The 21,437-nt window shown below is 46.3% G+C and overlaps 1 protein-coding gene across 5 annotated transcripts in view; it reads left to right on the plus strand.

Annotated features, from left to right (window-relative positions):
- Positions 1 to 21,437, plus strand: part of ube2f (ubiquitin-conjugating enzyme E2F (putative)) — a 176,666-nt gene that overhangs the window by 83,432 nt on the left and 71,797 nt on the right. For 4 of the 5 annotated variants that reach the window (XM_067987985.1, XM_067987981.1, XM_067987983.1 and 1 more), the window contains one exon: positions 5,516 to 5,581. The exons of the other annotated variant lie outside the window; for it this stretch is intronic. In XM_067987985.1, coding sequence (XP_067844086.1) covers positions 5,516 to 5,581 — 66 coding nt within the window. The remainder of the gene's footprint in view (positions 1 to 5,515; positions 5,582 to 21,437) is intronic. 5 annotated transcript variants of the gene reach the window in all.

Below are 21,437 nucleotides of genomic sequence, written 5' to 3' on the forward strand. Positions count from 1 at the left end.
CAAGTCGGGATGGTGTGTGACTTGGAGGGGAACGTGCAGGTGGTGGTGTTCCCATGTGCCTGCTGCCCTTGTCCTTCTAGGTGGTAGAGGTCGCGGGTTTGGGAGGTGCTGTCGAAGAAGCCTTGGCGAGTTGCTGCAATACATCCTGTGGATGGTACACACTGCAGCCACTGTGCGCCGGTGGTGAAGGGAGTGAATATTTAGGGTGGTGGATGGGGTGCCAATCAAGCGGGCTGCTTTTTCCTGGATGGTGTTGAACTTCTTGAGTGTTGTTGGAGCTGCACTCGTCCAGGCAAGTGGAGAGTATTCCATCACACTCCTGACTTGTGCCTTGTAGATGGTGGAAAGGCTTTGGGGAGTCAGGAGGTGAGTCACTCGCCATAGAATACTAAGCCTCTGACCAGCTCTTGTAGCCACAGTATTTATGTGGCTGGTCCAGTTAAGTTTCTGGTCAATGGTGACCCCCAGGATGTTGATGGTGGGGGATTCGGCGATGGTAATGCCATTGAATGTCAAGGGGAGGTGGTTAGACTCTCTTGTTGGAGATGGTCATTGCCTGGCACTTGTCTGGCGTGAATGTTACTTGCCACTTATCAGCCCAAGCCTGGATGTTGTCCAGGTCATCCTGCATGCGGGTTCAGACTGCTTCATTATTTGAGGGGTTGCGAATGGAACTGAACACTGTGCAATCGTCAGTGAACATCCCCATTTCTGACCTTATGTTGGAGGGAAGGTCATTGATGAAGCAGCTGAAGATGGTTGGGCCTAGGACACTGCCCTGAGGAACTCCTGCAGCAATGTCCTGGGACTGAGATGATTGGCTTTCAACAACCACTACCATCTTCCTTTGTGCTAGGTATGACTCCAACCACTGGAGAGTTTTCCCCCTGATTCCCATTGACTTCAATTTTACTAGGGCTCCTTGGTGCCACACTCGGTCAAATGCTGCCTTGATGTCAAGGGCAGTCACTCTCACCTCACCTGTGGAATTCAGATTTTTTGTCCACGCTTGGACCAAGACTATAATGAGGTCTGGAGCCGAGTAATCCTGGCGGAACCGAAACTGAGCATCAGCGAGCAGGCTATTGGTGAGTAAATGCTGCTTGATAGCACTGTCGATGACACCTTCCATCACTTTGCTAATGATTGAGTAGACTGATGGGGTGGTAATTGGCTGGATTGGATTTGTCCTGCTTCTTGTGGACAGGACATACCTGGGCAATTTTCCACATTGTTGGATAGATGCCAGTGTTTTAACTAGTGGAACAGTTTGGTTAGAGGCGCGGCTAGTTCTGGAGCACAAGTTGTCAGCATTACAGCCGGGATGTTGTCCGGGCCCATAGCCTTTGTTGTATCCAGTGCACTCAGCTGTTTCTTGATATCACGTGGTGTGAATCGAATTGGCTGAAGACTGGTTTCAATGATGGTGGGGATACCGGGAGGAGGCCGAGATGGATCATCTACTCAGCATTTCTGGCTGAAGATGGTTGCAAACGCTTCAGCCTTGTCTTTTGTACTCACGTGCTGGACTCTGCCATCATTGAGGATGGGGATGCTCACAGAGCCACCTCCTCCTGTTAGTTGTTTAATTGTCCACCACCATTCACGACTGGATGTGGCAGGACTGCAGAGCTTTGATCTGATCTGTTGGTTGTGGAATTGCTTAGCTCTGTCCATAGCATGCATGTAGTCCTGAGTTGTAGCTTCACCAGGTTGGCACCTCATTTTTAGGTACGCCTGGTGCTGCTCCTGGCATGCTCTTCTACACTCCTCATTGAACCTGGGTTGATCCACTGGCTTGGTGGTAATGGTAGAGTGAGGAATATGCCAGGCCATGAGGTTACAGATTGTGCTGGAATACAATTCTGCTGCTGCTGATGTCCCACATTGCCTCATGGATGCCCAGTTTTGAGCTGCTAGATCTGTTTATAATCTATCCCATTTAGCACGGTGGTAGTGCCACACATCATGTTGGATGGTGTCCTCAGTGTGAAAACCGGTCTTCGTCTCCACAAGGACTGTGCGGTGGTCACTCTACCAATACCGTCATGAACAGATTCATCTGTGACAGGTAGATTGGTGACGACAAGGTCAAGTAAGTTTTTCCCCTCGTGTTGGTTCGCTCACCACCTGCCGTAGGCCCAGTCTGGCAGCTATGTCCTTCAGGACTCGGCCAGCTCGGGTCAGTAGTGGTTCTACCAAGCCACTCTTAGTGATGGACATTGAAGTTCCCCACCCAGAGTACATTCTGTGCCCTTGCTACCCTCAGTGCTTCCTCCAAGTGGTGCTCAACATGGAGGAGGACTGATTCATCAGCTGAGGGAGGGCGGTAGGTAGTAATCAGCAGGAGGTTTCCTTGCCCATGTTTGACCTGATGCCATGAGATTTCATGGGGTCCGGAGTCAATGTTGAGGACTCCCAGGGCCACTCCCTCCTGACTGTATATCACTGTACCGCCACTCTGGTGGATCTGTCCTGTCAGTGGGACAGGACATACCCAGGGATGGTGATGGAAAAGTCTGGGACATTGACTGAAAGGTATGATTCTGAGAGTATGGCTGTGTCCGGCTGTTGCTTGACTAACCTGTGGGACATATCTCCCAATTTTAGCACAAGTCCTGAGATGTTAGTGAGGAGGACTATGCAGGGTCGACTGGGCTTGGTTTGCCTTTGTTGTGTCCTGTGCCTCGTGGTCTGTCCAGTTTTATTCTTCTTATGACTTTTCGTAGCGAGAATATATCGTTGCCACTATATTGTAGTCCCATGTGACGACTTGTGCCTGCAGCTCACCAACCTTATTTACCACGCTACGTACATTTACACACATGCACTCCAAGCTCATCTTAAGCTGCCTCGCATTTGCCCCCTGTCTGATCACTCCTGTTTTTAAACTATTCTTTACTCTAGTGCTATTTGCCTCTCCCAGTCCTCTGTGAACCTTGTTTCTCCTCTCTAATGTTTCATCCTGGTGCCCCTCCCCCTGCTAAATTAGTTTAAACCCTCCTCCACAGCACTAGTTAACCTCCTCGTGAGGACATTGGTCCCAGTTCTGTTGAAATGCAACCTGTCCATCTTGAACAGATCCCTCCTGCCCCAGCACTGGTCCCAATGCCCCAGGAATCTGAAGCCCTCCCTCCTGCACCATTGCTCCAGCCATGCATTAATATATCATCCTACTATTGCTTTACACACTAGCGCGTGGCACTGGGAGTAATCCGGAGATTACTATCTTTGAGGTCCTGCTTTTTAACTTCCTCCCTAGCTCCTGAGACACTGATAGTAGGACCTCAACCCTTTTCCTTCCTATGTCATTGGTTCCCATATGGACCACGACTTCTGGCTGTTCCCCTAACTCCTTCAAAATGTTCTGCACCCTCTCAGTGATGTCCTTTACCCTGGCACCAGGGAGGCAACACACAATGCAGGACTCACATCAGTGGTTGCAGAAACACCTGTCTATCCCCCTGACTATTGAATCCCCTATAAGCACTGTATTCCTACACTTCGCTGTGCCATCCTGTGCAGTCCTTTGCCCCATGGTGTCTTTCAATTCTTTGAGGCCCCTATTTATAGAACCCAACACGTTTGCTGCTCTCGCGCTTTCAGGAAATTATGTATTTGACCCCCTAGATCACTCTGATCGCCCACATCCTTCTGTGTGTCTCCATTCTGTGTACGCTCCCTTTCCTTGTTTTTCCTCCCAAAATGTATTACCTCACACTTCTCCACATTAAACTGCACCTGCCCCTTGTCTTCCTTCCTGATGTTTTTAAGTTCTCCTCACTGTTGGCCAAATTTCCTTTTGTGTCATCAGCACATTTCGAGATTGTGCTTCTTGCCCAAATTCTAAGAGTTTGTTCCCAACTGACGTTAGACTAACTGGTCCATATTTACTCGGGTCATCCTTTTCTCCCTTCTTGAACAAAACTGTTACATCAGCAACTCTCCAGTTGCACAATTTGCATATTTAAGGAGGATTGAACAATTGTGACCAGAGTCCCTGCTCTCTCCCCTCTGACTCCTTTCAACAACCAAGGGTGCAGCCATCAGGTCCCAGTGACTGATCCACCTGGAGTTTTAATATATTTGGAACCAATTCCTTTTCTCCAGTTATCTCTGACAATTGTTCCATATCCTCGTCTAGTACATCTACATTCTCACATCCACTATCATTTGTAAACACCAATATAAAGTATTTATTTCATATGTCCACCATACCTTCATCTTCCGCAGTTAGACTCCCTCTTTCAGCCCTGAGAGTTCTTCCCTACCCTTTTCACATTCCTTTTTAATCCTTCTAATCTCCCTTTCTACCCCTCCCCCAATACATCTTCTAGATTCCTCATGATTCTCTTTAGTATTGTTAGCCCTAACATTATTATATGCCTCCCTTTTAAGTTTCAGATTAGTTTTAATCTCTATTTACTCATGGACCTCTATTCCTTGATTCCTTTTCACTGTTAAAGAATATATTTATTTTGCACTCGATCCATCTCATGTTTGAAGATTCTCCATTGCCAATCCATCATCCTATTTGCTAACTATTCTTCACAGTTAATCTGGGACAGATCCTTTATCTCACTGAATTTTGCTTTTTCCCAATCCAGTACTCTTATCAATGAATCTTCATTATCCTTTTCTATTCTTACATTGAATCTAACTATGTTGAGGTCACTATTTCCCAATTGTTCTCTTGAAGTCATCAGTTATTTGTCCCACTTGATTTTCCAGAGCTAAATGGCCACGTTTTGTCGGTAGATCTATAGGGTTACTATTACCCTTGTGCATGGCCTCACTGTCAGGCCTATGGGTTGCCAGCTGAATACTGCCAAGCCTTTGGTCTGTAATGGATTGGTTGATAGTGGTCTGTTTAGTATGTGATGCTCTGATGCTTTAAACTCATTAATGCACAGTTTGTTGATTATAATTTCTGTGTACTACATTTATTAAAATTTAGGCAAATAGTGCAGGAAACGCAGATATTAAGAACATCTTAATCAAAGAGTTAGAACTGTTTGTATTAATCTACCTACCGGGGAATAGAGACCAACAAATTGAGAGCAGTCAAAATGCAACTGGATCCTACAATAGGAGGGTTAGGGTACTAGAAGGATGGGCTTCGATTGAGAGTTCATGTACTAGAGGGATGGACTTCGATGGAGAGAATGTACTAGAGGGATGGACTTTGATGGAGAGAATGTACTAGAGGGATGGACTTTGATGGAGAGAATGTACTCGAGGGATGGGCTTTGATGGGAGAATTAATCTCTTATAGGGATGGGCTAAGATGGGAGTGTCAATGTACCAGAGGGATGGGCTTCGATGGAGGGTTAATGTACCAGAGGGATGGGCTTCGATGGAAGAGTTAATGAACCAGAGGGGTGGGTTTTGAAGGGCGTTAATGTACCAGAGGGATGGGCTAAGGCCTTTTGTGCTCCTTGACTTTTCTCGTGTTTTTTGGACTTCGTACTGACTCTATTTTCATTCACTCCATTTATTGTTTTTATTTCTGCAGGCACATGCAAATTGGATTTCCCAGATGCAAACAAACTTTATTCTTTCCAGCTGAATGTCATGCCAGGTAATCTTTACTAATGTGATCACAGAAGTGCTTGGCCATGGTGTAGAAACAATTAAGACCGAATGAATTGCCTGTCTTCTGTGGTGTTATTGCTGAATAAATCCAGGCCTGTGCGTGCAGCATTCTGGCTTCTTCACTGCTATAAGATATGCAGTATGCAATAGTGCTGTTGTTGAAAAGTGGGGAAACTGATTTATTCAAGATAGTTGAACTCTCACCTCTGATTCAGAAGATCGTGAGTCCCACTCCAGAGACTTGAGCACATAATCTAAACTGATATTCCCAGTGCAGTACTGAAGGGGTGCTGCACTGTCGGAGGTGCCATCTTTCGGATGAGACCGTAAACTGAGGCCCCATCTGCCCCCTCAGGTGGATGTAAAAGATCCATGGCACTATTTGAAGAAGAGCAGCAGCGTTCTTCTGGTACCCTGGCCAACATTTATCCCTTAATCAACACCACCGCAGTTTCCCTACATTGCAACAGTGCACTTCAAAAAATACTGGCTGTAAAGTTTTTTGGGACGTCCTGGTATCGTGGAAGGCGCTATATTAAATGCAAGTTCGTTCTTTCGTAAACCCTTTTTAAAAGTATCTCATCAGTTAAATACACTGCCTGGAACCTCATGTTTATGTCCCAGCCTACACTGAGCTTGCTGATATCAGCGTGTGGCAGTATGGGCACCAAATTTGTGCTAAGTGCCCCTGGAATTGTGCTCTGGCAAAGACCCAGCACCTTCAGGAGAGGAGGACAGGAAGAAAAGATTGTGTTGCAGGACAGTGCACCTGGGTAAAGGGAGGAGAGTGCTGTGAATGAGAGATAAATACGACCCCTACCTTTTATAGGGGGGCGCGCTCATGCAAACGTGACTTGCCCGCTATACACGATGGTCAGTGTAACCGGCTATGGTGAAAACCCCGGAGTTTTAATAGGGGGTTTTCACTGTTACTATGAATGTTGGGACAGACACATCTTCATAGGTATTATCAACACAGTCCATAATACAGGAGATTGCAGGAGGACGGGAGATAGTGATTCCCATGTGAGACTCCCTGTGAATGTCGGAGAGTTGCTAGGCTCGCTATATATATATATAGTGCTATGCCTCCAGTCTTTTTTTAAAAAAACTGCCACTACGCATGCAATCCTTTGATAACCTGGAATCAGCATCTCACTTTAACCTGGAAATAAAGAGCTTCTGCGATTCTCAAGCACCTGTCTTAATACTTTGCCTATTCAATTAGGGGATTCACAATCCTTGATTTTTATTGCCAGGTTGGTGAATGGGTGGAGAAGACACACAAATTAATCTGTTAACAACTGTTAAAGTTGTCTCACATCCTTATGAACTGTTTAATATACTGTAGGTCATTATTGACGACAGAAACCAAGACTGCATGCAATGCAACAGCAGCAGCTTTATTTAAATCATATACATATGATTGTTCTTGCTTCAGTGTGCCGTAAAGAAGTGTTATTTACTTAGGAAAAAGCAAAATACTGCAGATGCTGGAAATCTGAAATAATAGAGAAAATGCTGGAAACACTCAGTAGGCCAGGCAGCATCTGAGGAGAGAAACAGAGTTAACATTTCAGCTCAATGACGTTCATCAGAACTGGAAGATGTTAAGAGATTAACAGCTTTTGAGCAAATACAGAGCCAGGGGAAAGGTGGGGAGGTGGGAGAGAAAACAACGGGGAAAGGTCTGAGATAGGGTGGAGGGCAGATGCTGCTGGCGCGCGTGCCCCCCAGATGTTGTTGCTAGTGTTTGTGTCTGGGTAACGGTTCTTGTGTCTGGGTGTTGTTGGTGTTTGTGTCTGGGTAGCGGTGCTTGTGTGTGGCTGTTGCTAATGTTTGTGTGTGGTAGTATGTGTTTGTGTGTGGTAGTATGTGTTTGTGTGTGGTAGTATGTGTTTGTGTGTGGTTGATGCGGGTGTGGGTGCCTGGGTATTTGCGGGTGTGGTTGCGGGTTCTTGTATCTGGCTGTTGTGGTGTCTGTCTCATTGTTGGTCTTTGTGCTTGGGTGTTGGTGCTTGTATCTGGCTGATGTGGTGTTTGCGTCACTGGTGTCTGGGTGTGGCTAGTGTATGTGTCTCATTGTTATTTTATTGTTTGTCTCTGGCAGTTGTTGCTGATGTTTGTGTCTGGGTGATGGTGATTGTGTCTGGGTGTGGCTGGTGTTTGTGTTGCTGCGGGTGTTTGTGTTTGGTGTTTGAGTTGCTGCTGTTGTTTGCATTGCTGGTGTCGCTGCCGGTGCTTGTGTCTAGGTGTAGGTGTTTGTGCCTGGGTGTTTTTGGTATTTGTGACTGGCTGTTGTAGTGTTTGTGTCTTTGTGCCCGGGCGCTGTTGCTGGTGTCTGTGCCCGGGCGCTGTTGCTGGTGTCTGTGCCCGGGCGCTGTTGCTGGTGTCTGTGCCCGGGCGCTGTTGCTGGTGTCTGTGCCCGGGCGCTGTTGCTGGTGTCTGTGCCCGGGCGCTGTTGCTGGTGTCTGTGCCCGGGCGCTGTTGCTGGTGTCTGTGCCCGGGCGCTGTTGCTGGTGTCTGTGCCCGGGCGCTGTTGCTGGTGTCTGTGCCCGGGCGCTGTTGCTGGTGTCTGTGCCCGGGCGCTGTTGCTGGTGTCTGTGCCCGGGCGCTGTTGCTGGTGTCTGTGCCCGGGCGCTGTTGCTGGTGTCTGTGCCCGGGCGCTGTTGCTGGTGTCTGTGCCCGGGCGCTGTTGCTGGTGTCTGTGCCCGGGCGCTGTTGCTGGTGTCTGTGCCCGGGCGCTGTTGCTGGTGTCTGTGCCCGGGCGCTGTTGCTGGTGTCTGTGCCCGGGCGCTGTTGCTGGTGTCTGTGCCCGGGCGCTGTTGCTGGTGTCTGTGCCCGGGCGCTGTTGCTGGTGTCTGTGCCCGGGCGCTGTTGCTGGTGTCTGTGCCCGGGCGCTGTTGCTGGTGTCTGTGCCCGGGCGCTGTTGCTGGTGTCTGTGCCCGGGCGCTGTTGCTGGTGTCTGTGCCCGGGCGCTGTTGCTGGTGTCTGTGCCCGGGCGCTGTTGCTGGTGTCTGTGCCCGGGCGCTGTTGCTGGTGTCTGTGCCCGGGCGCTGTTGCTGGTGTCTGTGCCCGGGCGCTGTTGCTGGTGTCTGTGCCCGGGCGCTGTTGCTGGTTTACTTTCTCCGGTTTGTTGCAGAAATCCTGCAAGGCTTTTCATGGTCGTCTTCCAGTGGTCACTGAGGAGTGAGAGGCCTTCAGGCGAAATCCACTTGTGCTTTTACAAGGTTCGCTGAACATGATGGGCCGGATTTTGCTCTGAGTGGCGAACGAATGGCGCCCGGTGTTTTTTAGGCTTGCAGTTGCCCATAAATTTTTCTTGGGCTTTTGCATGGCAAGTTCCTCTCATTAGGCCCTCAATCCAGCGCAGCGCCCTCTCCTGGGCATCTGGGACCTGTGTGAATGGGGCAAACTGCTGACTATCCCCATAACCAATCAGATTGAAGCATGTTAATAAGCCAGGCAGAGTCTGAACCAGGAAGTGTAAGTTAGGATAGTAAATTCAATGTCAAATCAGTTACAGAAAGCGAAATAAAGAGAGTAAGAAATATTGAATTAAGAGACAGAGATAAAAGAGACAAAGAAAAAGTAAAAAAAATTTAAATGAAACTTTTTAAAAATATCCATCAATTAAAATCTGAAGGAATGAGACTCCATACTTGCAAAAGTTAATTTTCAGTGCCAGAGAGGTTGTTTTGCAGTCATTAAGGCTTACCACACTGTTAAAAGTTTGCTTAGACTTAAAAATCTTGACGTACCTTTTTCCGGCGAGATCACATCGTATCCATCAGGACAGTAGAGAAACTTCACGCTGTTCCATTCATCTGAATGGCGAGTCAGCCGGTGAGATGCAGTTCTCGCAAAGCTTACAGAGGAGCAGGGCATTGGTGGAGGAACTTCCGGGTTTCCGCGTTTGACTGCACATGTGCAGCCGCTGGAAGTTGCTGTATCAGATGCACAGAAACAACAGTGAGCCCTGTTATCCGTGCCATTACTTTCAGAGCAATATCTAGCCCAATATCCCAGTACACTGGAGAGAGTCTTGCTCATGCCCAATACACCTCAGTGATGGTGTCTGAGCAATTATTGACTGAAATGTGCAAAGTATTGCCTCATGATTCTTGTAGTGAGTGATAATATAATATTGTAGGCGGGTGTGGGCTAGTAGTGACAGCAGAGCTGTCCTCACTGGCTAAATATGAAGGAAATTTAATTTCAGGATAACTGCTATGAAATTGTTGCTGTGATTACACCAAACACGTTTCATTAAACCCTGATTCCTGCCCTCATTATTCTTTCTTCAGCTGTGACTTTCTATTCTTGCTGATTTCCTGTAATTACCTGACAGTAATAACTGCTGGAGCGTGATGGAGCATGAGGAGCTGTGTTTGTGCCTATAGAATGGGAAGGGGTGTGTTTGTCAGTCGTTTGAGTGTGCATTTGTGGTTTGGGAGGGTATGCTCTTGTGTATTTGGGTCAGGAGTGACGAGGCATTTGTCGATCAGGATGGTGTGCTCTTGTGTTTTTTTGGTCGAGAAGGCTGCGTTTATGTTTTTGGTCCGGAGGGTGTGTGCTTCTGCATTCATAGGTCAGGAGGTTGTACGATTGCGCTTTTGGAGCGGGAGGGGGTGTATCTGTGGTTTGGGAGGGTGTAAGCTTGTGTTTGTGGGTTGGGAGGGCTTGCACTTTTGTCGTGATTCGGGAGGGTATTCACCCATGGATGTAATCAATAATCCGCAGCTCAGGGTGATCCATAATCCGCAGCTCAGGGTGATCCATAATCCGCAGCTCAGGGTGATCCATAATCCGCAGCTCAGGGTGATCCATAATCCGCAGCTAATGATGTCACTCCGCCAAAGACTGAATCAACAGTCACTCTCCCACCCCCTCCTTCACAGACCTCTGATTTCCCCCAAGTATACACACTCCCTTCTTCTAACCAACTATTGCTGGCACTGGGGTCCTTACGCTCTGCTTTGCCACTCTGCCCAGGTGGGATTGCTGAGTGTCGAGAGCAGGAATTTCCAGCGGCAGCACAGAATCCGCATGTGGAATGAAGCAACGTTGTCGAGTACGAGGTACAGCTGGGCCCAGCACTGAGAACTACATCACTGAATGAAACACATCCTTTATGATAACATTTTGCTCCTGTGAAGTACCTTGGGACATTTTACTACGGTTAAAGGTGCTTTATAAATGTAAGTTGTTGTTGTTGTTGTAGCCTGAACTCTCACACCAACAGCTGGTCTGCTGCCCTTGGGGATAACAAGTGTACACATTCGCATACACATTCCCGTACACCGTGTACACATTCCCACACACCCTGTAAACGTTCCCGCACAGCCCGTGTCCACCTTCCCGCACAGCCCGTGTCCACCTTCCCGCACAGCCCGTGCCCACCTTCCCGCACAGCCCGTGCCCACCTTCCCGCACAGCCCGTGCCCACCTTCCCGCACAGCCCGTGCCCACCTTCCCGCACAGCCCGTGCCCACCTTCCCGCACAGCCCGTGCGCAGGCTACACACCCCCAGTATAAGTTCCGCTACCCCAGCAGATTCATTCAACCCCAGCCACCTGACAAGTAAATGGTTATTGCCTATTTGATAGTGATAAATGTAAAGTACTGCATTTTACTGAATACACAATGAGGGGATGCTGATTAACATGCAGCCAGCAAAGGATATGTGACCACATGTTTGAAGTGCAGAGACACAAATAGAATGTGTGGGTGCGTGACTCACTAGGAGTGAAAGGCCAGGCAAATGGCACTGTGACCACACAGCACTGTTTGCTTAACTAACTTACTGACACTACAAAGGGTACAAGCAAGGGCAGTAGGGAGGTATCTGTTAATAAATAATCTGCAGAGACTTTGGCTAAATGATACTGAGATTCAATATTGGTAAATGGGAAACTTCTACAAGTCATAATACGAGGGTTAAATTAATACAATTCACTCCTGTTAATTCAAAGTTATTTTTTGCTTGAAAAAATCAACCTATCCAGTACTTGAATTATGCGATTTGAATAAAACAGCAAAGCAGACAATTTTAGCACAATTTCAGTTCAAGTTATCAGATCTTGAATGTCATGTGCATGGATTTTCAATTTTCAATTCTGCTGAAGTTGTGTGCACCGAACTTGCAGAAACTGTGTACACAGAACGTGCAGAAACGACACAGAAATTGCTGAAGCTGCTTACACAGAACGTGCTGAAATTGTGTATGCAGAACATTCTGAAATTGTGTACACAGAACTTGCAGAAACTGTGCACAGAAAGTGCTGAAGCAGTGTGCACAGAACGTGCTGAAGCTGTGTACATAAAACATGCACAAGACCACCAAAGCTTTGACCTTGTATTTAACTGCGGCCCTGGGTTGAGATGCTGGTACTGATATTTGTTGAATAATGTCACGCTGGTGCATTTCAGAAGGTGTTTGATAAAGTGCCACATAATAGACTTGTTAGCAAAATTGAAGCCCATGGGATTAAAGGGGTAGTTGCTCCTTGGATACGAAATTGGCTACGGGGCAGAGAGTAATGGTGAATGGTTGTTTTTCGGACTGGAGGGAAGTGTGTATGTAATGGTGCCCCCAGAGGTCCAGACCACTGCTCTTTTGATATGGATCTGGACTTGGGCATACACTCGGAAATGTAGTAAACAGTGAGGAGGATAATAACAGACTTCAGGAGGACATAGACAGATTGGTGAAATGGGCAGACACATGGCAGATGAAATTTAATGCAGAGAAGTGTGAAGTGATTCATTTTAGTAGGAAGAATGAGGAGAGGCAATATAAACTAAATGGTACAATTTTAAAGGGGTGCAGGAACAGAGAAGCTGGAGATGTACGTACACCAGTCTTTGAAGGTGGCAGGACAAGTTGAGATGTCTGTTGAAAAAACATACAGGATCCTTGGCTTTATAAATAGAGGCATTGAGTACAAAAGCAAGGAAGTTATGTTAAACCTTTTTAAAACACTGATTAGGCTCCAGCTGGAGTATTGTGTCCAATTCTGGGCACCACACTTTAGGAAGGATGTCAAGGCCTTAGAGAGGATGCAGAGGAGATTTACTAGAATGGTACCAGGGATGAAAGACTTCAGATATGTGAACAGACTGGAGAATCTGGGATTATTCTCCTTACAGCAGAGAAGGTTAAGAGGAGATTTGACAGAGGTGTTCAAAATCATGACTGGTTTTGATAGAGTAAATAAGGAGAAACTGTTTTCAGTGGCAGAAGGGTCTAACCAGAGGACACAGATTTAAGGTAATTGGTAAAAGAAACAGAGGCGACATGAGGAAAAAAAATTTACATGGCAAGTTGTTATGATCTGGAATGCACTGCCTGAAAGGATGGTTGTAAACAATTTTACAACACCAAGTTATAGTCCAGCAATTTTATTTTAAATTCACAAGCTTTCGGAGATTTCCTCCTTCCTCAGGCAAATGTTTCAAGAGCTCCTTGAAGCCTACGCATTTATACATATAGAACAATACATGGTGTTTACAGACTGCCCCTGTAAACATTTGCCTGAGGAAGGAGGAAATCTCCGAAAGCTTGTGAATTTAAAATAAAATTGCTGGACTATAACTTGGTGTTGTAAAATTGTTTACAATTGTCAACCCCAGTCCATCACCGGCATCTCCACACAGTCTGTAAACACCATGTATTGTTCTATATGTATAAATGCGTAGGCTTCAAGGAGCTCTTGAAACATTTGCCTGAGGAAGGAGGAAATCTCCGAAAGCTTGTGAATTTAAAATAAAATTGCTGGACTATAACTTGGTGTTGTAAAATTGTTAACAATTGTCAACCCCAGTCCATCACCGGCATCTCCACATCATGAAAGGATGGTGGAAGCAGATTCAATATTAACTTTCAAAAGGGAATTGGATAATTACTTGAACTTTGCAAGGCTATGGGGAAAGAGTAGGGAGTGGGACTAATTAGATAGCTCTTTCAAAGAGCTAATGGCTGAATGGCCTCCTTCTGTGCTATAATTGCTACGAGTGGCGCATGTGTAGTGCTACAAAAGGCTTTGATGATAATTGCGGTCTCTGCTGAAATTATAAACAATTTTACAACACCAAGTTATAGTCCAGCAATTTTATTTTAAATTCACAAGCTTTCGGAGGCTACCTCCTTCCTCAGGTGAACGATGTGGGCATCGTTCACCTGAGGAAGGAGGTAGCCTCCGAAAGCTTGTGAATTTAAAATAAAATTGCTGGACTATAACTTGGTGTTGTAAAATTGTTTACAATTGTCAACCCCAGTCCATCACCGGCATCTCCACATCTCTGCTGAAATTAGCTAGTTTCACCATGCTGTTTCAGCAGACTGTGCTCACACGTACAGTTGATTCTGTTTGCCTGCTGTGAATGCCATTAATCATGTCTCCTGTAGAGTTAGGCTATTGTTTGTTTCCAGGGAGCAGATTTACATTGCAAATGAGCTGCTGAGCAGCAAAAGTAATTGAAGTGACTCTTGTTTTTCACTGTGCTGGGCAAATACTTGCAGAGTGGCCATGTTCAGTGATGATGCACTGAGACCCTCAGTGGGAGAATTCCAAATAATTTTCAACATATCCACCTTGGATTAGAATAATAACATGCAACATCGACGGCGAATCAGGTGTTTCTAAACTTCAGGGCTGGATCATAGAGTACAAGGTTTGTTAGAGCATGGTATGATCTGCTACACAGAGTGCTTGAGGCACAGGCTGTTTAAGGAAAAATTGGATAAATATTTGAAGCAGAAAAGGATACAAGGCTATGGGGAGAGATGGGGCAGTGGGATTAGTTTGGGATTGATACAGGGCTATGAGGAGAGAGCGGGTCAGTGGGATTAGTTTGGGATTGATACAGGGCTATGGGGAGAGAGCGGGTCAGTGGGATTAGTTTGGGATTGATACAGGGCTGTGAGGAGAGACGGGGCAGTGGGATTAGTTTGGGATTGATACAGGGCTATGGGGAGAGAGCGAGTCAGTGGGATTAGTTTGGGATTGATACAGGGCTGTGAGGAGAGACGGGGCAGTGGGATTAGTTTGGGATTGATACAGGGCTATGGAGAGAGAGTGGGGCAATGGGATTAGTTTAGGATTGATACTGGGCTATGGGGACTGAGTGGAGCAATGGGATTAGTTTGGGATTGATACAGGGCTATGGAGAGAGAGTGGGGCAATGGGATTAGTTTAGGATTGATACTGGGCTATGGGGAGTGAGTGGAGCAATGGGATTAGTTTAGGATTGATACTGGGCTATGGGGAGTGAGTGGAGCAATGGGATTAGTTTGGGATTGATACAGGGCTATGGAGAGAGAGTGGGGCAATGGGATTAGTTTAGGATTGATACTGGGCTATGGGGAGTGAGTGGAGCAATGGGATTAGTTTAGGATTGATACTGGGCTATGGGGAGTGAGTGGAGCAATGGGATTAGTTTGGGATTGATACAGAGCTATGAGGAGAGCACGGGGCAGTGGGATTAGTTTTAGATTGCTCTAGCAAAGAGCCGGCACAGATAATGATGGGCCGGATGGCCTCCTCCTCCTGTGCTGTGAACCTCTATGGTTCTATAGCCCCTGGGTAATTAGAAGGTGATTGCCAATATTCCCTCAGGGAAGGGGGAGAAAGGTGGAGGAAACATTTCATGCTGCATAGAAGAGTGTCAGGCTGCAGATGTCCAAGATCGTGTACGTGAAGAATTCTGAGAAAAGCACTGTGCTTTGCGGTTGATGTAACCATTGGTGCAAGTGCCTCGAAACCCAGGACTGTGCAATTAACCTGTCAGAAATGCTGCAATAAATCACAGTGAAATATTTAATTATAAATAAAATTATATTGTGCATCAGTCTAGGTTTTTTATGGGAGATGATTAGTTTGGTTTCCATTTTCCAAATTAGCACTAGGTTGCCATATCTAATATGACCAATACTGGGACACAACAAACTGATCCCAGGAGATTTATTAAATGTTTCTCTCTCTCTCTTAAACTCTTTCTATGTGTCACTCATGTGCGGCGCTCTCTGTCATGCTCGCTCTCATTCTCTTGCTCTCTCTCTCTCATTCTCTCTTACACAAGTGTGTTCTCGTGCTCACATTCTCACACACTCGCTCTCTCACACTCACCCAGGCTCGGGTGCTCTCGTATATGTTTTCTCCTATGTGCTTTCTCGCTCTCACTGTCTCAGCCTCTATTGCCTTCTGCCTCACTCTCGCTGCCTCTCACTCTCATTCTCACTGCCTGGCTCTCTATCGCTGTCATTCTGTCCCTCACTCACTCGTGATCAGATTTTTGCTCCTCCACTTACTTTATTGCTGTCATTCTGTCTCTCACTCACACTCTCTCCCTCATATTCTCACGCTCTCACTTTTTCTCTTGCTCTTACTCTCTTGCTCCCACCTCTCTCTTATTTTCTATTTCTGTGTCTCTAGTGCTCTGTTTGTCTCACTCACTCTGAATCTCAATCTCTGTCACTCACTCTGTGTCTTGGTCTCTCGAGCTCTGTATCCATCACTCTGTGCTTCTCCAGCTCCTTATTATTGCTCAATATTTCAGTGATATTTGAATCAGTTTTTGCCCCCAGTGTATATATTAGTCTCTATATATTTGGCTCCATTCCTTGGTTCCCAGCTCTAGTGTTAAGTATCTATCTGATCTCTTTCTCTGTTTCTGTTTTTTGTATTTATTTTGCTAGACTGTCTGACCGTTTATGATCAGTGATTATAGTATTGGTACTCTGTATTTAGTAGCGTTCTATTTATTTGGAGACTATGTCTGTTATGTTTTAGATTCATTTTCATGCTGCCTCTCTCCCTGGCTCTTTGTCTGGTGCTAACTGCCTGGGAGTTGGATGAATTTTCTCTGTCTCCAGACCCTGGCTGGGCCACACCAGCTATCAGTGAATGTGCTCCTGGTTATGGCTGATTTTAGCGTCAGTGACTCGGTGCATTTCTCCCACTCCGGATGCTCAATGTTGCACTTCATCGAAAACTTCTGGCTCTGCAGTTACCCGTATTTTGCTGTTAACTCACAGGACTGGCTGCTGGTCACACTGAACTTCATTTCGGTAACTGTGAGCTGATCAAATTGGTCTGGCTTTGATATTTTGTCATAAACCCCACCACACCTGAGAAAAAAATTGTTCAAAACTGGTCAAAATTGGAAAGTCAGACTTTTGTTGCCTGATTTACATAACAGTTAAAATATCTGACAGCCCGCTCCAGCTGAGCATAGCCCAGGCTTATCCCTGAGAGGTGGGCGGGGGGAAGAACTGGATGGGGTGGGGAGTCTCTTCAGGTCACTCTGCTGTGGGCAGGCTAGCAACAGGTCTCCTGCCCTGGTGAAAAGCATGGGGGAGTAGAGAAGGCAGCAGTGATGAGTCCAGAGGGTGTCCTAGTATATAATACCGTCTGTGACATTCTTGGGGTGGTGGGCTGTTTCGGAAGAGTTTTAAATCATCCAGTGCAGACACACAGAGCTGTGAATGGATTGGATCATTCATCTTGCTTGACAGTCCACCCAACTCAAAGGCTAATTGTATTCCCAGTGACATTTCTTCTACCAAATGAATTGGGGAAGCAGGATTAGTGAGATTACAGAGGGAGCAGAGGCTGGGCTGTGCAGTTTATAAGATTGGAGACGTTCAAACTCTCACCTTTTTTGTTTTTTCTCTGTCAGGTGTCTGACCCTGATTATTCAAACCGTGTGCATTTAACTTGCCACCCAAATTAAAGTTATTGGCGTTATTTTGACTTTGTGATCTGTGTGGTTTTGGGAAGTGCCTATAACCTTGGTAAATAACATTGATAGAAAACCTTTTGTTAGCTGTTTAATTAAAGTGAGGCCCTGGAGCTATACAGGGAGCTGAGGGTCTCAGTATAGGGACAGGTACAGACAAAAGCCCAAATAGCAAGAACAAGTTGGTCTCCCTGGTAATAAATGTAAAGAATCTTACAACACCAGGTTATAGTCCAACAATTTTATTTGAAAATCACAAGCTTTCGGAGGCTTTCTCCTTCGTCAGGTGAAGGCGCAGTTGTGGGTGGGCGATCTTCGTGGAGGGCTGCGGTTCACCTAATGAAGGAGAAAGCCTCCGAAAGCTTGTGATTTTCAAATAAAATTGTTGGACTATAACCTGGTGTTGTAAGATTCTTTACATTTGTCAACCCCAGTCCATCACCGGCATCTCCACATCATCCCTTGTAATACTCCCAGATAAAAATAAAATAAAAATTATCTGTCTCCATCTCTCACTCTCAGATTATTTCTCTCTCTCTCTTTCTCTTCTCTTTCTTTCTCTTTTTCTTTCTCCTCTTTCTCTTTCTGGCCTGCAATTGCTTGTTCTCTCATACACACAGTTTCTTTCTCTCCATGTGAGACTCTCTCTGCCCTCTTCTCCCCTTTCTCTCACATGCTCTCTCTGTGACTCTCTCACACTCTCCCTCTCTCCCCCTACCTTTAGTAGCCAATAACACTAAATCCTGAGGAAGGCAAAAAAAAAACAAGGAATCTAATTTCAGGAAAATCCCTCCCCGACTCCATAGGCAATCAAACACGGCTACTTGTGACACATCACTAAACATAGAACTATAGAAAAGATACAGCACAGAAGGGGGCCATTCGGCCCATCGTGTCCGCGCCGGCTCGAGGAACAACCAGGTGCCCATTTTAATCCCATCTTCCAGCACCCGATCCATAGCCGTGCAGCTTGCAGCACTTTAGGTGCAGGTCCAGGTACTTTTTAAGAGTTGAGGGTCCCTGCCTCTACCACCAATTCGGGCAATGAATTCCATACACCCACCACCCTCTGGGTAAAAAAGGTTTTCCTCATGTCCCCTCTAATCCTTCCGCCAATCAGCTTAAATCTGTGTCCTCTAGTTCTTGAACTCTCCGCTAGGGGAAACAGGTACTTCCTGTCTACTCTATCTGGGCCCCTCATAATTTTGTACACCTCAATCAAGTCACCCCTCAGCCTCCTCTGCTCCAAGGAAAACAACCACAGCCTATCCAATCTCTCCTCGGAGCTGCAATTTTCAAGCCCTGGCAACATTCTTGTAAATTTTCTCTGCACTCTCTCCAGAGCAATTACGTCCTTCCTGTAATGTGGTGACCAGAAATGTGCACAATACTCCAATTGTGGCCTTACCAGTGTTTTATATAGTTCCATCATTACTTCCCTGCTTTTGTATTCTATACCTCGGCTAATAACGGAGAGCATTCCGTATGCCGCCTTCACAACCTTATCTACCTGTACTGCCACCTTCAGGGACCTGTGCACATGCACTCCAAGGTCTCTCACTTCCTCTACCCCTCTCAATATATTCCCTTTTACTGTTTGCCCTCCCTAAGTGCATTACCTCACACTTCTCCGGGTTGAACTCCATTTGCCACTTTTCCGCCCACTCCACCAACCCATTGATATCTTCTTGGAGTCTACAGCTATCCTCTTCACTATCAACAACACGGCCAATTTTTGTGTCGTCTGCAAATTTGCCAATCATGCCCCCTACATTCAAGTCCAAATCATTAATATATACCACAAACAGCAAGGGACCCAACACTGAGCCCTGTGGCACACCACTGGAAACGGATTTCCATTTGCAAAGACATCCATCGACTTTTACCCTTTGTTTCCTGTTACTGAGCCAATTTTGGATCCAATTCGCCACATTTCCCTGTAACCCATGGACTTTTACCTTTCTGACCAGTCTGCCATGTGGGACCTTGTCAAATGCCTTACTAAAATCCATGTAGACAACATCCACTGCACTATCCTCCTTGTCACATATTTAACAAAACATTCTCCTCCGGTATCACCTCGCCCCAGTATGCCCCAACATCTTTAGGAGCACAGGATTGGAGAAGACTCAGCATACCAATCACAAATGCCACAGACTTCCGACCCCACATTCTCTCTCAATACCCGTCAGCACTTGTGTGCGCTACACATGTATCCATCATCCACCTGCAATTTCTAACACCATCCACCTGTACTGTGACCCTGGGTGTGAAATTTCACAAAGTCATCACCTCTGTGGAAAGAGGGTTACTGTTCACTGAGGTTAAATCCATGTCCCCAGGGTTTGGGAATGGTGGGCAAGGTGACTGAATAAGTCAAATTTCGGTTTTCATTTCACGTGACTCTGGGATTTGTCCTGGGTATCAAATTCTGTGAATCCATCAGGTTTTTTCCTGCAAAAACCGTATTAGTGGCCTTGGAAATAGTATCCCTTACAAACCTAATGCAACTCTGAGGGAGCAACCCAGGCCAAGGTTAACCCAGCAGATGCAGTTTACTTGGGTTTTAAAAAAGTCATACTGCAGAATTCCTGACCAGGCGAGTAGGAATGGTGATGGAACAGGTGAAGCATTTCTAGTTGGATTGAGAAGTGGTTTTGCAGCAGAAGCCAGAGGCTGGTGATAAAAGCTGCATGCTCTGGCTGGGTTGCACAGGGATCAACAAGTGGATGGGGTAGGGGGAGTCCATGGTAGATCAATCAAACATGGACTCTGGATGGAGTGGAGTGATGGTGAAACAGTTCATGTTAGATACAGTAATGCAGTGGTTATGTTACTGGACCAGCAACCCTGAGGTGGTGAATTTAAATCCGACCGTAAATTGTGAAATTGAGTTCAATAAACCTAGTAATTTGTGAGCTGGCCACAGAGAAATTGGCCATGAAAGCTACTGCATTGTTTTAAAACCCCAACTGGTTCGCTGATAACCTACTGGGAAAGGAGCCTGCCATCCCTATCCGGTCTGGCCTACATGTGACTCCAGTTCCACACTAACTGGTTGATTCTTAATGCCAATTAGCCACATGTCGGCCTTCTCTCAATTATTAGTAAAGTGATAGAAGGATTCATCAATCATACCATCAAGCGACTCCCACTCACCAGAAACCTGCTCACTGACACTCAGTTCAAAATCTGCAAAAGCCACTCGGCTCCAGACCTCATTACAACCTTGATCCAGACATGGACACAAGAGCTGACAACTAGAGGAGAGGTGAGAGTAGCTGCCCTCAACATCAAGGCAGCATTTAACTGAGTGTAGCACAAAAGAGCCCAAGCAAAACTGGGGTCAATGGGAGTCATTAGGAAAACCCTCCAGTGGCTGGAGTCATACCTGACACAAGGAAAGATGAATGTGGTTGTCGGAGCCCACTCATCGCTGCAAGAGTTCCTCAGGGCAGTATCCTTGACCTAACCACCTTTAACTGCTTCATTAATGACCTCTTTGTCATAAGAGGTCATGTGCGGCTGTTCACTGATGATTCCACAGTGTTAGCTCTATTCACAAGTCCTCCTGTAATGAAGCAGCCTATGCCAGAATTTGGATAACATCCAAGCTTGTTGACGTTTGTGCCACATAAGTGCCAGGTAATGACCACCTCCAACAGGAGAAAGCCCAACCATCTCCCCTCAGACCTTCAGTGGCACTACCATCACCAAATCACACCACCATCAACATCTTAGGGGTTACTATTCACCAGAAGCTTAACTAGAGCAGCCATATAAACACCAGGGCTACAAGAGCAGGGCATAGGCTGAGTACTCTACGAGAAGTGGCTCACCTCTTGACAACCCCCCACCCCACCCTCCAAAAGCCTCTCCACCAGCCTGAAAGCACAAGTCAGGAGTGTGATAGAATACTCACCACTCGCTTGGATTGGTGCATCTGTAGCAACACTCAAGAAGCACACCACCACCCAGGACAGAACCGTTTGCTTGATTGGAGCCCCAGCTGCTGGACTCAGTATCCACCCCCTCCCCCACCAGTGCACTGTGGCTGCAGTATGTACGATCTACTGGATGCAATGCACCAACTCACTAAG

Source organism: Heptranchias perlo, chromosome 7, assembly GCF_035084215.1.
Source record: "Heptranchias perlo isolate sHepPer1 chromosome 7, sHepPer1.hap1, whole genome shotgun sequence".
NCBI lineage: Eukaryota > Metazoa > Chordata > Chondrichthyes > Hexanchiformes > Hexanchidae > Heptranchias > Heptranchias perlo.